The 18,876-nt window shown below is 46.4% G+C and overlaps 1 protein-coding gene across 3 annotated transcripts in view; it reads left to right on the forward strand.

Annotated features, from left to right (window-relative positions):
- LOC137377222 (synembryn-A-like) overlaps window positions 1-18,876 on the forward strand; it is an 84,928-nt gene that overhangs the window by 61,665 nt on the left and 4,387 nt on the right. For all 3 annotated transcript variants that reach the window (XM_068046760.1, XM_068046761.1, XM_068046762.1), the window contains exons 8-9: window positions 3,121-3,265; window positions 16,081-16,200. In XM_068046760.1, the coding sequence (XP_067902861.1) occupies window positions 3,121-3,265; window positions 16,081-16,200 (265 nt within the window). The remainder of the gene's footprint in view (window positions 1-3,120; window positions 3,266-16,080; window positions 16,201-18,876) is intronic.

An 18,876-nucleotide genomic window follows, 5' to 3' on the forward strand; every position in this document is an offset into this window, starting at 1 on the left:
TCCAGATCCTAAACACGCACTGAACCTGCCTCCACCACACTCTCAGACAGTATATTCCAGATCCTAAACACTCACTGAACCTGCCTCCACCACCCTCTCAGACAGTGCTTTTCAGTTCCTAAACACTCACTGAACCTGCCTCCACCACACTCTCAGACAGTATATACCAGATCCAAAACACTCACTGTACCTGCCTCCACCACACTCTCAGACAGCATATTCCAGATCCTAAACACTCACTGAACCTGCCTCCACTACACTCTCAGACAGTGCATTCCAGATCCTATATACTCACTGAACCTGCCTCCACCACACTCTCAGACAGTATATATCCAGATCCTAAACACTCACTGAACCTGCCTCCACCACACACTCAGACAGTATATTCCAGATCCTAAACACTCACTGAACCTGCCTCCACCACACTCTCAGACAGTATATTCCAGATCCTAAACACTCACTGAACCTGCCTCCACCACACTCCCAGACAGTATATTCCAGATCCTAATCACTCACTGAACCTGCCTCCACCACACTCTCAGACAGTGCATTACAGATCCTAAACACTCACTGAACCTGCCTCCACCACCCTCTCAGACAGTGCTTTTCAGTTCCTAAACACTCACTGAACCTGCCTCCACCACACTCTCAGACAGTATATTCCAGATCCTAAACATTCACTGAACCTGCCTCCACCACACTATCAGACAGTATATTCCAGATCCTAAACACTCACTGAACCTGCCTCCACCACCCTCTCAGACAGTGCTTTTCAGTTCCTAAACACTCACTGAACCTGCCTCCACCACACTCTCAGACAGTATATACCAGATCCTAAACACTCACTGTACCTGCCTCCACCACACTCTCAGACAGCATATTCCAGATCCTAAACACTCACTGAACCTGCCTCCACTACACTCTCAGACAGTGCATTCCAGATCCTATATACTCACTGAACCTGCCTCCACCACACTCCCAGACAGTATATATCCAGATCCTAAACACTCACTGAACCTGCCTCCACCACACTCTCAGACAGTATATTCCAGATCCTAAACACTCACTGAACCTGCCTCCACCACACTCTCAGACAGTATATTCCAGATCCTAAATACTCATTGAACCTGCCTCCACCACACTCTCAGTGCATTCCAGATCCTAAACACTCACTGAACCTGCCTCCACCACACTCTCATGCAGTGCATTCCAGATCCTAAACACTCACTGAACCTGCCTCCACCACACTCTCAGGCAGTGCATTCCAGATCGTAAACACTCACTGAACCTGCCTCCACCACACTCTCAGACAGTATATTCCAGATCCTAAACACTCACTGAACCTGCCTCCACCACACTCTCAGACAGTATATTCCAGATCCTAAACACTCACTGAACCTGCCTCCACCACACTCTCAGACAGTATATTCCAGATCCTAAACATTCACTGAACCTGCCTCCACCACACTCTCAGACAGTATATTCCAGATCCTAAACACTCACTGAACCTGCCTCCACCACACCCTCAGACAGTATATTCCAGATCCTAAACACTCACTGAACCTGCCTCCACCACACTCTCAGACAGTGCATTCCGGATCCTAACCGCTTGCTCTGTAAAAGGATTTTCCTCTTGGCATCTCTGGTTCTTTTGCCAGTCATCTTAAATTGGTGTCCTCTGGCTCTCAACCCTTTCGCCAGTGGGATCAGTTTCTCCCTATCTACTCTCTGTTATTTCATCAAAGAAACTCTATATCAAATTAATTCAACACAATTTCCCATGAACAAATCAGTGTTGGTTTTCTTTAATAAATCCATATTTGTCCAAGTGGCTGTTAATTTTAAAAGCTTTCCCACACTGAGGTTAAACTGACTGGCCTGTAGTTGTTGGATTTATCTTAGCACACTTTTTTGAACAAGGGGGTAACATTTGCAATTCTCCATTCTTTTGGCATCACCTCAGTATCTAAGGAGGGTCGGAAGATTATCGCCAGTGCTTCTGCAATTTCCTCCTTTACTTCCTACAGTATCCACAGATGCATCTGATGCAGTCCTGGTGAATTATCAACTTTAAGTGCAGCCGGTCTTTCTAATACCTCCTCTTTATCAAATTTTAGCTTACTTAAAGTTGAAATTCACCAGGACCGGATCAGATGGAACCGCGGATACTGTGGGAAGTAAGAGTAGAAATTGCAGAGTCAGTGTCTTAACTCCCTGCTCTCTCACTTCACCCTGGGTTGCAATTTCTTCCTTGGTAAAGACAGATGCATTTAATACCTCAGCTATGCCCTCTGCCTCCGTGTGTAAATCCCCTTTAAAGTCCCGAATCACCTCACTCCATCTTTTTTTCAATTTTCTTAGAACCCTTTCGTTGATTAATTATAAAATTATTCAAGATGAGAGAAAAGAATATTTGAACGACACAAGAATCCTCCAATTAGGTAATGCTCTGTTCTCTTGCTGCTTGGTGTGGGGGCAGGGCATTGTAAGGATGGACATGTCATGTGACCATGGTGGGAGCCTGGATTGACATGTTTGAGGCCAATAGCAGGCTTGTAGGGATGGGGCTGGTTGGAGGCGGCAGGTCATGTGATGAAAGCCGCAGGAACGTGGTGAGCCCGAGGTGCCAGTGTTGCATGGTGCTGCCCCTTGTAAGCAGAGCCTGTATTCACTGCACAGGGAGATGCCACCTCCAGTGTCAGGGCCCTCGCTGTCCAGTGCTGCTCCCCAGTGAAACTGTGGGCCGGAGCCAGGACTGCTGACAACATCCTCTCCTTTATCACCTTTACTCAAACTTTACTCAAGTAAATGTTTGAGCCTTTTCCCCCTGTTTGAGCTGATTAAGAGGCATCTCAATAGTTTATTGATGAATGTGTTGTGACTGGTTGGACAGCTCACCGTGGCCTGAGTCCTTAGCTTGTGCTGGGTCAATGGCTGGATTGCAGGTTTCCCTGACTGATCCATTACCATGACGATGCTCAGTGCTGGGCTGCTCCATCTCTGGGGCTAGCAGAGCTGGAATTGAGGAATGGCCACAGCCAGACCGTGGTGAGGTGATCCCAACTCCCCCGACGTTCCACCTGTCTTAGTTAACTCTAACTGCTTTATATTCTCATTTAGTGGCGAGGTTTGTTAAGTACACTGGCTATGGAAATGCAGCAGGCCTACTCGCTGCCCGGGGACTGATGGGAGGCCGGTCAGCAGGGGGAATGTATTCCGAGGATGAAGACACTGACACCGAAGAATATAAAGAAGCCAAACCCAAGTGAGTGACTGCCATTCAACAACAACTTGTATTTATTTAGCACCATTAATGTAGTAAAACATCCAAGGTGCTTCACAGGAGCGATTATCAAATAAGATTTCACATTGAGCCAAATAAGGAGATATTAGAACAAGTGACCAAAAGCTCGGTCAAAGAGGTCGGTGTTAAGGAGCATCTTAAAGGAGGAGAGAGAGGCGGAGAGGTTTAGGGAGGGAATTCCAGAGTTTGGGACACAGGCAGCTGAAGGCACGGCCGCCAATGGTGGAGCGATTAAAATCAGGGATGTGCAGGAGGCCAGAATTAGTGGAGTGCAGAGATATCAGAGGGTTGTGAGACTGGAGGAGATTACAGATAGGGAGAGGTGAGGCCATGGAGGGATTTGAAAACAAGGATAAGAAATTTTAATTTTCTAGTGATTTTCTCCTTCATGACGTTGTTGGCATCAGCACAGGCTGGAAACACAACTGCAAACTCAATTTAAGCCAAATTCCAGGACCCCCCTCCTACTCACTCCATCTGTCAATGCCCAGTGACTGGGGGCAAAATTCCATCAGTGTTTTGGACAGTTTGGTGACTGACGGCCACTCGCGTCCAGCGACTGACCGCTGATGAATCTGCACAAAGTGGTTATTTTCCAGCACTAAGAGCTGTCATTTTCAGTTGTCCCAGCCTGTGAGAGGGATTGAGCACTGCAGAAACCAGATGGTCCAAAGAATGGAGATGTTTGATGGAGGGCAGGGGACGTGAGGATTTCAGTGTCAAAGTCTGCACAGTGGTGTCGTGGTTTATTGTGGCATCGTAGATTAATAATAATCCAGAGAATGTGAGTTCAAATCCTACAGTGCAGTTTAAAAATCTGAGCTCAGTTTGAAAAGGAACATCTGGGATTAGTGTGAGTGGAAGTGACCATGAGGCTATCAGAATGTCGAAAAAACCCATCTCCTTCACTAATGTCCTTTAGGGAAGGAAATCTGCCGTCCTTACCTGGTCTGGCCTACATGTGACTCCAGACCCACAGCAAATGTGGTTAACTCTTACATGCCCTCTGAAACGGCCCAGCAAGACACTCAGTTGTGTCAAATCCAGTGGCAGTGGTTTGAGCAGGCAGCTCATCAACACCTTCCCTTGGCAATTTGGGGGATGGGTAATAACTGTCAGCCTTGCCAGAGAATTTGAAATTGAGTTTGAAAGTGATTTAGTTAGATCCAAAATTAGGATCTTAAATCTGAACAAAGCAAATTACACAGGTTTGAGGGGTGTGTCAGCTAAGTTAGATTGGAAAACTACATGCAAGATATGATGGTAAACAAGCAAAGTCAAACATTTAAAGAATTAATACAGAACTCACAGAGACCCACAAAACAATCCCAGTGAAATTATCTTTTTTGCAACCTTACTTCTTTAACTTCCCATCCCATTCCTTTTATCCCTCTCCATATAATCCCCATCTTCCGAAGCCATTCCCATGCCATTCCCCCCGACCCTATCCCTCCAATCAGGATAACTTTCTCGTTGGGCTCCCCATGCCTTCTGCTGTTTTCTTCCTCCACCAACACCCCATCCCACCCCCAAACCCTGCTGCTGACAACCTGTGGCAGTCACACATGCCTCACACTTTCCTTTTGACACATCAGAGTAGCTTTGCCTCAAAGCAGCCACCACCAACTAAAGCTGACAGAAAAGTAAGAGGGATGTCAAAGAGCATGTGGATAGACACAGCTACAAACCCTGCTCCTCCCTCTTCCTGATCTCTCGGCCTGTATTCATCAGAAGAAATTGAAATGCTTCCCAACTGCAGGGTGGATGGGAGGGATGGTGCAAGGAAAGGAAGACGGGAGAGGAGAAAATCAAATGGGAAAGTCCCATCAGGCAGACTCTGCCTTTTCCTGGCTACAGGGTCTTTGGTAGTGGCTGGGAAAACAGGCTTGAGGCCTGCTCAGCCGGTCAGCTGCAGAGTATTCAGCCCGAAAAAGAGACATTAAATTATTCCGAACAAGTAAAAATATAACGATGGGGCGACATTGCGATGTCTGAATTTAGCTGCCATCCATGACCCCTGAATTAATACAACAGTTGCCTCGTGCGCTCCAGCCCTCCGTGCGCTCCTGCCCTCCGTGCCCTGCAGTCTCTGCACACCCCACATGCCTCCGCATGCGCCAGCCTCCACCCACCAAACCCACCCACCAACCAATCAGAAAAGTGCAGACAATAGCTGCGTATTTTTATTACAGATGTGTGACATATATACATTCCTTTAAGATCAAAAACCCCACAGAGAAAGTGGTTCAACCATAGCGAATAAGAGGAATTAAAGAGAGTATTAGATAGAAGGAAGAAGTTGTAATGTTCTCAAAAAGAGCAGTAAGTCTGAGGATTGGGAGGATTATAGAATTCAGCAAAGGAGAACCAAGAAAATGATAAGGAAAGAGAATGGAGAATGGATAGTGGGAAAAATAAAAACAGAAACATTGTAGGGATAGAAATAGGAAGAGTTTGTTGGAAGTAAAAATTTGCCGATTCGAGACAGAGGCAGGTGAAATTATAATGGAATAAGGAAATGGCAAAAACATTAAACACAAACTCTGTAATAAAAGAAAAATACTGTGGATACTGGAAATCTGTAATAAAAACAAGAAATGCTGGAAATACTCAGCTTGAGGGAGGAAGTCCCGCCTCAGTGGCTTGGATAACATGGGATATTGTGAGCCTAGTGAAAAAGAAAAAGGAAGCATTTGTAAGGGCTGGAAGGCTAGGAACAGACGAAGCACTTGAGGAATATAAAGACAGTAGGAAACAACTTAAGCAAGGAGTTAGGAGGGCTAAAAGGGGTCATGAAAAGTCTTTGGCAAACAGGATTAAGGAAAATCCCAAGGCTTTTAATACATATATAAAGAGCAAGAGGGTAACCAGGGAAAGGGTTGGCCCACTCAAGGACAGAGAAGGGAATCTATGTGTAGAGCCAGAGGAAATGGGTGAGGTGCTAAATGAGTACTTTGTATCAGTATTCACCAAGGAGAAGGACTTGGTGGATGATGAGCCGAGGGAAGGGAGTGCAGATAGTCTCAGTCATCTCATTATCAAAAAGGAGGAGGTGTTGGGGGTCTTGCAAAGCATTAAGGTAGATAAGTCCCCAGGGCCTGATGGGATCTATCCCAGAATACTGAGGGAGGCAAGGGAAGAAATTGCTGGGGCCTTGACAGAAATCTTTGCATCCTCATTGGCAACAGGTGAGGTCCCAGAGGACTGGAGAATAGCCAATGTTGTTCCCTTGTTTAAGAAGGGTGGCAAGGATAATCCAGGAAATTATAGGCCGGTGAGCCTTACGTCAGTGGTAGGGAAATTATTAGAGAGGATTATTCGGGACAGGATTTACTTCCATTTGGAAACAAACGAACTTATTAGCGAGAGACAGCATGGTTTTGTGAAGGGGAGGTCGTGTCTTACGAATTTTATTGAGTTTTTTGAGGAAGTGACGAAGATGATTGATGAAGGAAGGGCAGTGGATGTTATCTGTATGGACTTTGGTAAAGCCTTTGACAAGGTCCCGCATGGCAGACTGGTACAAAAGATGAAGTCACACGGGATCAGAGGTGAGCTGGCAAGATGGATACAGAACTGGCTCTGTCATAGAAGACAGAGGGTATCAGTGAAACATATAGAACATAGAACAGTACAGCACAGTACAGGCCCTTCGGCCCACGATGTTGTGCCGAACCTTTAACCTACTCTAAGATCAAACTAACTACCTACCCTTCATTCTATTATCATCCATGTACCTATCCAAGAGTCGCTTAAATGCCCCTAATGTATCTGCTTCTACTACCACCGCTGGCAGCGCATTCCACGTACCCACCACTCTCTCTGTGTAAAGAACCTACCTCTGACATCTCCCCGAAACCTTCCTCCAATCACCTTAAAATTATGCCCCCTGGTGATAGCCCTTTCCACCCTGGGAAAAAGTCTCTGCCTATCCACTCTATCTATGCCTCTCATCATCTTGTACCCCTCTATCAAGTCACCTCTCATCCTTCTTCGCTCCAATGAGGAAAGCCCTAGCTCCCTCAATCTTTCTTCGCAAGACATGCCCTCCAGTCCAGGCAGCATCCTGGTAAATCTCCTCTGCACCCTCTCTAAAGCTTCCACATCCTTCCTATAATGAGGCGACCAGAACTGAACACAATATTCCAAGTGTGGTCTAACCAGGGCTTTATAGAGCTGCAGCATAACCTCGCGGCTCTTAAACTCAATCCCCCTGTTAATGAAAGCCAACACACCATACGCCTTCTTAACAACCCTATCAACTTGGGTGGCAACTTTGAGCGATCTATGGACATGGACCCCAAGACCCCTCTGTTCCTCTACACTACCAAGAATCCTGTCTTTAAGCCTGTATTCCTTTTTCAAATTCGACCTTCCAAAATGAATCACTTCACACTTTTCCAGGTTGAACTCCATCTGCCAGTTCTCAGCCCAGCTCTGCATCCTGTCAATGTCCCGTTGCAACCTACAACAGCCCTCCACACTATCCACAACTCCAGCAACCTTCGTGTCATCGGCAAACTTACTAACCCAGCCTTCCACTTCCTCATCCAAGTCATTTATAAAAATCACAAAGAGCAGAGGTCCCAGAACAGATCCCTGCGGAACACCACTGGTCACCGAGCTCCATGCTGAATACTTTCCATCTACTACCACCCTCTGACTTCTATGGGCCAGCCAATTCTGTATCCAGACAGCCAACTTTCCCTGTATCCAATGCCTCCTTACTTTCTGAATGAGCATACCATGGGGAACCTTATCAAACGCCTTGCTAAAATCCATATACACCACATCCACTGCTCTTCCTTCATCAATATGTTTTGTCACATCTTCAAAGAATTCAATAAGGCTTGTGAGGCATGACCTGCCCCTCACAAAGCCCTGCTGACTGTCTCTAATCAAACCATGCTTTTCCAAATAATCATAAATCCTGTCTCTCAGAATCCTCTCCAATAATTTGCCCACTACCGACGTAAGACTGACTGGTCTATAATTCTCAGAGTTATCCCTATTCCTTTTCTTGAACAAGGGAACAACATTTGCCACCCTCCAATCATCTGGTACTACTCCAGTGGACAGTGAAGACGCAAAGATCATCGCCAAAGGCGCAGCAATCTCTTCCCTCGCTTCCCGTAATATCCTTGGGTATATCCCGTCTTGCCCCGGGGACTTATCTATCCTCATATCATTCAAAATTTCCAGCACATCCTCCCTCTTAACCTCAACCTGTTCGAGCATATCAGCCTGTTCCACGCTGTCCTCACAAACGACCAGGTCCCTCTCACTAGTGAATACTGAAGCAAAGTATTCATTTAGGACCTCCCCTACCTCCTCCGACTCCAGGCACAAGTTCCCTCCACTATCCCTGATCGGCCCAACCCTCACTCTGGCCATCCTCTTGTTCCTCACATAAGTGTAGAACGCCTTGGGATTTTCCTTAATCCTACCCGCCAAGACTTTTTCATGTCCCCTTCTAGCTCTGCTAAGTCCATTCTTCAGTTCCTTCCTGGCTACCTTGTAACCCTCTAGAGCCCTGTCTGATCCTTGCTTCCTCAACCTTAAGTAAGCTTCCTTCTTCCTCTTGACTAGCTGTTCACCATCTCTTGTCATCCAAGGTTCCTTCACCCTACCATCCCTTCCCTGCCTCATCGGGACAAACCTATCCAGCAGTCGCAGCAAGTGCTCCCTAAACAACCTCCACATTTCTGTCGTGCATTTCCCTGAGAACATCTGTTCCCAATTTATGCTCCCCAGTTCCTGCCTAATAGCATTGTAATTCCCTCTCCCCCAATTAAATATTTTCCCATCCCGTCTGCTCCTGTCCCTCTCCATGACTATAGTAAAGGTCAGGGAGTTGTGATCACTATCACCGAAATGCTCTCCCACCGATAGATCTGCCACCTGGCCTGGTTCATTGCCAAGCACCAAGTCCAACATAGTCTCCCCTCTCGTCGGCCTATCTGCATATTGAGTCAGGAAACCTTCCTGGACACACCTGACAAAAACTGCTCCATCCAAACTATTTGCACTAAGGAGGTTCCAATCAATATTAGGGAAGTTGAAGTCACCCATGACAACAACCCTGTTACTTCTGCACCTTTCCAAAATCTGCCTCCCAATCTGTTCCTCCATGTCTCTGTTGCTATTGGGGGTCGATAGAAAACTCCCAACAAAGTGACTGCTCCTTTCCTGTTTCTGACTTCCACCCATAATGACTCAGTAGACAAACCCTCCTCGATGACCTCCCTTTCTGCAGCTGTGATACTATCCCTGGATGGTCAGAGGAGATGGTCTTTGCCTGGCACTTGTGTGGCACGAATGTCATTTGCCACTTATCAGCCCAAATCTGGATATTGTCCAGGTCTTGCAGCATTACTACACTGACTGCTTCAGTATCTGAGGAGTCTCGAATGGTGCTGAACATTGTGCAATCATCAGTGAACATCCCCACGTGACTTTATGATTGAAGGAAGGTCATTGATGAAGCAGCTGAAGATGTTTGGGCCTAGGGCACTACCCTGAGGAACTCCTACAGTGATGTCCTGGAGCTCAGATGATTGACCTCCAACAACCACAACCAACTTCCTTTGTACCAGCCAAAGACTTGCAGGTTGATAGGTAAATTGGCCATTGTAAATTGCCTCTAGTGTAGGTAGTGTAGTGTAGGAGATTTGTGGGAAGGTGGGAATATGGAATTAATGTAGGATTAGTATAAATGGGTGGTTGACGGTTGGCACAGACGTAGTGGGCCGAAGGGCCTATTTCAGTGTTGTATCTCTCTATGACTCTAGGTATGACTCCAACCAATGGAGAGTTTTCCCCCTGAGTCCCATTGACTCTAGTTTTGCGAGGGCTTCTTGATGCCATACTCGGTCAAATGCTGCCTTGATGTCAAGGGCAGTCACTCTCACCTCACCTCTTTTGTCCATGTTTGAACCAAGGCTGTAATGAGGTCAGGAGCTGAGTGGCCCTGAGGAACCAAAACTGAGCGTCACTGAGCAGGTTATTGCTAAGCAAGTGCCGCTTGATGGCACTGTCGACGACACCTTCGATCACTTTACTGATGATTGAGAGTAGACTGATGGGGCGGTAATTGGCCGGGTTGGATTTGTCCTGCTTTTTGTGTACAGGACATACCTGGGCAATTTTTCACATTGCAGGGTAGATACCAGTGTTGTAGCTGTACTGGAACAGCTTGGCTCGGGGCGCGGCAAGTTCTGGAGCACAGGTCTTCAGTACTATTGCCAGAATATTGTCAGGGCCCATAGCCTTTGCAGTATTCAGTGCCTTCAGTCGTTTCTTGATGTCACCTGGTGTGAATTGAATCGAATTTATGAAACATACGAATTAGGAGTAGGAGTAGGCCACTCGGCCCCTCGAGCCTGCTCCGCCATTCAATAAGTTCATGGATGAATTGATTACTCCACATTTCCACCTACCCCCGATAACCTTTCACCCCCTTGCTGATCAAGAATCTATCTATCTCTGCCTTAAAAATATTCAGACTCTGCTTCCACCGCCTTTTGAGGAAGAGAATTCCAAAGACTCACAACCCTCTGAGAGAAAAGATTTCTCCTCATCTCTGTCTTAAATGGGCGACCCCTTATTTTTAAACAGTGACCCCTAGTTCTAGATTCTCCCACAAGGGGAAATATCCTTTCCACATCCACCCTGTCAAGACCCCTCAGGATCTTATATGTTTCAATCAAGTCGCCTCTTACTCTTCTAAATTCCCGTGGATACAAGCCTAGTCTGTCCAATCTTTCCTCATAAGACAGCCCACCCATTCCAGGTATTATTTTAGTAAACCTTCTCTGTACTGCCTCCAACACATTTACATCCTTCCTTAAATAAGGAGACCAATACTGTACACAGTGCTCCAGATGTGGTCTCACCAATGCCCTGTATAACTGAAGCATAACCTCCCTACTTTTATATGAAAGGGAAATTGTGTTTAACAAATCTGTTAGTTTTTTGAGGATGTAACTAAGATGGATGGAGTGTATTTAGATTTTCAAAAAGCATTCGATATGATGCCACACAAGAGTTTATTATACAAAATTAGGGTTGATAGGATTGAGGGTTATAAATTAGCATGGACTGACGATTGATTAACGGACAGAAAACAGAGAATAACTTAAGCAAGGAGTCAGGAGGGCTAAATGGGGTCATGAAAAGTCATTGGCAAACAGGATTAAGGAAATTCCCAAGGCTTTTTCTACATATAGAAAGAGCAACAGGGTAACCAGGGAAAGGGTTGGCCCACTCAAGGACAGAGAAGGGAATCTACGTGTGGAGCCAGAGGAAATGGGCGAGGTACTAAATGAGTACTTTGCATCAGTATTCACCAAAGAGAAGGACTTGGTGGATGATGATCTGAGGGAAGGGAGTGTAGATAGTCTCAGTCATCTCATTATCAAAAAGGAGGAGGTGCTGGGTGTCTTGTAAAGCATTAAGGTAGATAAGTCCCCAGGGCCTGATAGGATCTACCCCAGAATACTAAGGGAGGCAAGGGAAGAAATTGCAGGGGCCTTGACAGGAATCTTTGCATCCTCATTGGCTACAGGTGAGATCCCAGAGGACTGGAGAATAGTCAATGTTGTTCCTTTATTTAAGAAGGTTGGCAAGGATAATCCAGGAAATTATAGGCCGGTGAGCCTTACGTCAGTGGGAGGGAAACTATTAGAGAGGATTCTTTGGGACAGGATTTACTCCCATTTGGAAACAAACAAACTTATTAGCGAGAGACAGCATGGTTTTGTGAAGGGGAGGTCGTGTCTTACGAATTTTATTGAGTTTTTTTTTTAGAACATTACAGCGCAGTACAGGCCCTTCGGCCCTCGATGTTGCGCCGACCTGTGAAACCATCTGGCCTACACTATTCCATTTTCATCCATATGTCTATCCAATGACCACTTAAATGCCCTTAAAGTTGGCGAATCTACTACTGCTGCAGGCAGGGCGTTCCACGCCCTTACTACTCTCTGAGTAAAGAAACTACCTCTCACATCTGTCCTATATCTATCACCCCTCAACTTAAAGCTATGTCCCCTCGTGTTTGCCATCACCATCCGAGGAAAAAGACGCTCACTATCCACCCTATCTAACCCTCTGATTATCTTATATGTCTCTATTAAGTCACCTCTCCTCCTCCTTCTCTCCAACGAAAACAACCTCAAGTCCCTCAGCCTTTCCTCCTAAGACCTTCCCTCCATACCAGGCAACATCCTAGTAAATCTCCTCTGCACCCTTTCCATAGCTTCCACATCCTTCCTATAATGCGGTGACCAGAACTGCACGCAATACTCCAGGTGCGGTCTCACCAGAGTTTTGTACAGCTGCAGCATGACCTCGTGGCTCCGAAACTCGATCCCCCTACTAATAAAAGCTAACACACCATATGTCTTCTTAACAGCCCAAATAACCTGGGTAGCAACCTTCAGGGATTTATGCACCTGGACACCAAGATCTCTCTGTTCATCCACACTACCAAGAATCTTCCCATTAGCCCAGTACTCTGCATTCCTGTTACTCCTTCCAAAGTGAATCACCTCACACTTTTCCGCATTAAACTCCATTTGCCATCTCTCAGCCCAGCTCTGCAGCCTATCTATGTCCCTCTGTACCCTACAACATCCTTCGGCACTATCCACAACTCCACCGACCTTAGTGTCATCCGCAAATTTACTAACCCACCCTTGTACACCCTCTTCCAGGTCATTTATAAAAATGACAAACAGCAGTGGCCCCAAAACAGATCCTTGCGGTACACCACTAGTAACTAAACTCCAGGATGAACATTTGCCATCAACCACCACCCTCTGTCTTCTTTCAGCTAGCCAATTTCTGATCCAAAGCTCTAAATCACCTCCAACCCCATACTTCCGTATTTTCTGCAATAGCCTACCGTGGGGAACCTTATCAAACGCCTTACTGAAATCCATATACACCACATCCACTGCTTTACCCTCATCCACCTGTTTGGTCACCTTCTCAAAAAACTCAATAAGGTTTGTGAGGCACGACCTACCCCTCACAAAACCGTGCTGACTATCTCTAATGAACTTATTCTTTTCAAGATGATTATAAATCCTGTCTCATAACCTTTTCCAACATTTTACCCACAACCGAAGTAAGGCTCACAGGTCTATAATTACCAGGGCTGTCTCTACTCCCCTTCTTGAACAAGGGGACAACATTTGCTATCCTCCAGTCTTCCGGCACTATTCCTGTCGACAATGACGACATAAAGATCAAGGACAAAGGCTCTGCAATCTCCTCCCTGGCTTCCCAGAGAATCCTAGGATAAATCCCATCTGGCCCAGGGGACTTATCTATTTTCACACTTTCCAAAATTGATAACACCTCCTCCTTGTGAACCTCAATCCCATCTCGCCTAGTAGCCTGAATCTCAGTATTCTCAACAACATTTTCTTTCTCTACTGTAAATACTGACGCAAAATATTCATTTAACACTTCCCCTATCTCCTCTGATTCCACACACAACTTCCCACTACTATCCTTGATTGGCCCTAATCTAACTCTAGTCATTCTTTTATTCCTGATATACCTATAGAAAGCCTTCGGGTTTTCCCTGATCCTATCCGCCAATGACTTCTCGTGTCCTCTCCTTGCTCTTCTTAGCTCTCCCTTTAGATCCTTCCTGGCTAGCTTGTAGCTCTCAAGCGCCCTAACTGAGCCTTCACGTCTCATCCTAACATAAGCCTTCTTCTTCCTCTTGACAAGCGCTTCAACTTCTTTAGTAAACCACGGCTCCCTCGCTTGACAACTTCCTCCCTGCCTCACAGGTACATACTTATCAAGGACACACAGTAGCTGCTCCTTGAATAAGCTCCACATTTCGATTGTTCCCATCCCCTGCAGTTTCCTTCCCCATCCTACGCATCCTAAATCTTGCCTAATCGCATCATAATTTCCTTTCCCCCAGCTATAATTCTTGCCCTGCGGTATATACCTGTCCCTGCCCATCGCTAAGGTAAACCTAACCGAATTGTGATCACTATCACCAAAGTGCTCACCTATATCTAAATCTAACACCTGGCCGGGTTCATTTCCCAGTACCAAATCCAATGTTTTCTGAGGAAGTGACGAAGATGATTGATGAAGGAAGGGCAGTGGATGTTATCTATATGGACTTCAGTAAAGTCTTTGACAAGGTCCCTCATGGCAGACTGGTACAAAAGGTGAAGTCACACGGGATCAGAGGGGAGCTGGCAAGATGGATACAGAACTGGCTCGGTCATAGAAGACAGAGGGTAGCAATGGAAGGGTGCTTTTCTGAATGGAGGGATGTGACTAGTGGTGTTCCGCAGGGATCAGTGCTGGGACCTTTGCTGTTTGTAGTATATATAAATGATTGGTAGGAAAATGTAGCTGGTCTGATTAGTAAGTTTGCGGACGACACAAAGGTTGGTGGAGTTGCGGATAATGATGAGGATTGTCAGAGGATACAGCAGGATATAGATCGGTTGGAGACTTGGGCGGAGAAATGGCAGATGGAGTTTAATCCGGATAAATGTGAGGTAATGCATTTTGGAAGGTATAATGCAGGTGGGAGGTATACAGTAAATGGCAGAACCCTTAGGAGTATTGACAGGCAGAGAGATCTGGACGTACAGGTCCACAGGTCACTGAAAGTGGCAACGCAGGTGGATAAGGTAGTCAAGAAGGCAAATGGCATGCTTGCCTTCATCGGTCGGGGCATAGAGTATAAAAACTGGCAAGTCATGCTGCAGTTGTACAGAACTTTAGTTAGGCCACACTTAGAATATTGCGTGCAGTTCTGGTTGCCACACTACCAGAAGGATGTGGAGGCTTTGGAGAGGGTACAGAAGAGGTTTACCAGGATGTTGCCTGGTCTGGAGGGCATTAGCTATGAGGAGAGGTTGGATAAACTCGGATTGTTTTCACTGGAACGACGGAGGTGGAGGGGCGACATGATAGAGGTTTACAAAGTTGTGAGCGGCATGGACAGAGTAGATAGTCAGAAGCTTTTTCCCAGGGTGGAAGAGTCAGTTACTAGGGAACATAGGTTTAAGGTGAGAGGGGCAAAGTTTAGAGGGGATGTGCGAGGCAAGTTCTTTACACAGAGGGTGGTGAGTGCCTGGAACTTGCTGCCGGGGGAGGTGGTGGAAGCAGATACGATAGCGACGTTTAAGAGACATCTTGACAAATACATGAATAGGATGGGAATAGAGGGATACGGTCCCCGGAAGTGCAGAAGGTTTTAGTTTCGGCAGGCATCAAGATTGGTGCAGGCTTGGAGGGCCGAGTGGCCTGTTCCTGTGCTGTACTGTTCTTTGTTCTTTGTAATAGGAATAAGCAGGACATTTTCAGGTTGGCAGGCTGTGTCTAGTGGAATACCTCAGGGATCAGTACTTGGGCTCAGCTATTTACGCTCTATATTAATGACTTGGAGAAGGGGACTGAGTTGCTGACGGTATAAAGTAAGTGGGAAAGTAAACTGTGAGGAGGACACAATGAAGCTGCAGAGAGATGTAGACAGGCTAAGTGATTGTATTCCATCTGCCATTTTCTTGCCCATTGTGCTGAAGTGTGAAGGGTAGGTGCTGCCTCCATGGTCAAATAGCCTGTCAGCAGTGCCGATCTCAGCTCATGTGGAGTGAGATACTGGGGCCGACTGCACCTCCAGTGTGTGAATCCACTGTCTCCTGGTGCAGGGGTCGGGGGACAGGGCAGCCTTCACTTCACAATCTTTTTAAAACTTTGCCTCTCATGAACTGTGTGTGTTGCAGCATTAATCCTGTGACTGGACGAGTGGAGGAGAGGGCAGTGAATCCCACGGATGTAATGACAGACGAGCAGAAGGAATATGAAGCCATGAAACTGTTTAACATGTTCGACAAACTCTCCAGGTAAGCGTGACACAGTGAAAAGTTGTAAAGCTTCTCAGTCAGTCTGGGTGTGTTAATACTGCAGGCAATTTTACACAATTTAGTTTAAACTCAGTCTTTGTGTGAAAGTGTCCAACAACAAGAAAACCTACTGAAGCCCCAAAACAGAGAGGAGAGACATGAGAAATACAGGGAGTTGTGACTGCAATCCGTATTAAACTGTCCTGCACTTTGTAGAATCGGATCCACCCATTCTCAATGTAATAAAATTTTATTAATCCCTTAAAAATAGAAATGAAAAAAGTCAGATTCTTAACAGTTCCTAAAATAAGAAGTAGTGCTGAAAATTATCCTCTGTGATATTAATGAAAATGTTACACAATCTCTGAATAAAATCGCACCATCTGTTTGAATACAATTCCAATCGTTAACATGTTACAAAGAAACACTCTCTCGTTAAAATAGCCACAGAGGGGTTTAATCCATTGCGTTAGTATCTCACAGTGAGACTTGAGCTGATTATTTCTGGGCTATTTTCACATTGACCTTCAGAACTTCCATTGAATTAGTCGATTGAAAGGCTCCTGCCTCTGTGCCAGGTGTATGGGGCTGAAGGCTGTAGGGGCAGTGATTCATTTCCAGCTGCCAGTTTGCCTTTCCTAAGTTTCCTGATGTTAAATAATACTGTTCCCAGGTTGGAATGTAACAACATTGAAGAGCACATCTCAGTGTGGGACTGAGCCCTGGGGAGGAGGAGAACCCCACCCGGTGTGGGACTGAGCCCTGGGGAGGAAGCTAAGCAATCCCATAACCAACGGACCTGCAGTCCTGCCACATCCAGCCATGAATGGTGGTGGACAATTAAACAACTAACTGGAGGAGGTGGCTCCACAAATATCCCCATCCTCAATGATGGGGGAGCCCAGCACATCAGTGTGAAAGATAAGGCTGAAGCATTTGCAACAATCTCCAGCCAGAAGTGCCGAGTTGATGATCCATCTCGGCCTCCTCCTGAAGTCCCCAGCATCACAGATGCCAGACTTCAACCAATCTGATTCACTCTGTGTGATATCAAGAAACGACTGAAGGCACTGGGTACTGCAAAGGCTATGGGCCCTGACAATTTTCCGGCAATAGTACTGAAGACCTGTGCTCCAGAACTTGCCGCGCCCCTAGCCAAGCTGTTCCAATACAGCTACAACACTGGCATCTACCCTACAATGTGGAAAATTGTCCGGTGTGTCCTGTATACAAAAAGCAGGACAAATCCAACCAGGCCAATTACCACCCCATCAGTCTACTCTCAATCATCAGTAAAGTGATGGAAGGTGTCATCAACAGTGCTATCAGGCGGCACTTGCTTAGCAATAACCTGCTCAGTGACGCTCAGTTTGGGTTCCGCCAGGGCCACTCAGCTCCTGACCTCATTACAGCCTTGGTTCAAACGTGGACAAAAGAGCTGAACTCAAGAGGTGAGGTGAGAGTGACTGCCCTTGACATCAAGGCAGCATTTGACCGACTATGGCATCAAAGAGCCCTAGCAAAACTGGAGTCAATGGAAATCGGGGGAACCCTCCATTGTTTGGAGTCATACCTAGCACAAAGGAAGATGGTTGTGGTTGTTGGAGGTCAATCATCTGAGCTCCAGGACATCACTGCAGGAGTTCCTCAGGGTAGTGTCCTAGGCCCAACCATCTTCAGCTGCTTCATCAATGACCTTCCTTCAATCGTAAGGTCAGAAGAGGGGATGTTCGCTGATGATTGCACAATGTTCAGCACCATTCGTGACTCCTCAGTTACTGAAACAGTCCGTGTAGAAATGCAGCAAGACCTGGACAATATCCAGGCTTGGGCTGATAAGTGGCAAGTAACATTCGTGCCACACAAATGCCAGGCAATGACCATCTCCAACAAGAGAGAATCTAACCATCTCTTCTTGGCATTCAATGGCATTACCATCGCTGAATCCCCCAGTATCAACATCCTCGGGGCTACCATTGACCAGAAACTGAACTGGAGTAGCCATATAAATACCGTGGCTACAAGAGCAGGTCACAGGCTAGGAATCCTGCAGCGAGTAACTCACTTCCTGACTCCACAAAGCCTGTCCACCATCTACAAGGCACAAGTCAGGAGTGTGATGGAATACTCTCCACTTGCCTGGATGGGTGCAGCTCCAACAACACTCAAGAAGCTCGACACCATCCAGGGCAAAGCAGCCCGCTTGATTGGCACCCGATCTACAAACATTCACTCCCTCCACCACCGACGCACAGTGGCAGCAGTGTGTACCATCTACAAGATGCACTGCAGCAATGCACCAAGGCTCCTTAGACAGCACCTTCCAAACCCGCGACCTCTACCAACTAGAAGGACAAAGGCAGCAAATGCATGGGAACACCACCACCTGCAAGTTACCCTCCAATTCACACACCATCCTGACTTGGAACGATATCGCCGTTCCTTCACTGTCGCTGGGTCAAAATCCTGGAACTCCCTTTCTAACAGCACTGTGGGTGCACCTACCCCACATGGACTGCAGCGGTTCAAGAAGGCAGCTCACCACCACCTTCTCAAGGGCAATTAGGGATGGGCAATAAATATTGGCTTTACCAGCGACGCCCACATCCCATGAACAGGTGAAAAAGAGAGAGAGAGAGAGAGCACTGACTCACCTATTACAGGTTTCCTGGGTTC

This window comes from Heterodontus francisci, chromosome 14 (genome assembly GCF_036365525.1).
Source record: "Heterodontus francisci isolate sHetFra1 chromosome 14, sHetFra1.hap1, whole genome shotgun sequence".
Lineage (NCBI taxonomy): Eukaryota > Metazoa > Chordata > Chondrichthyes > Heterodontiformes > Heterodontidae > Heterodontus > Heterodontus francisci.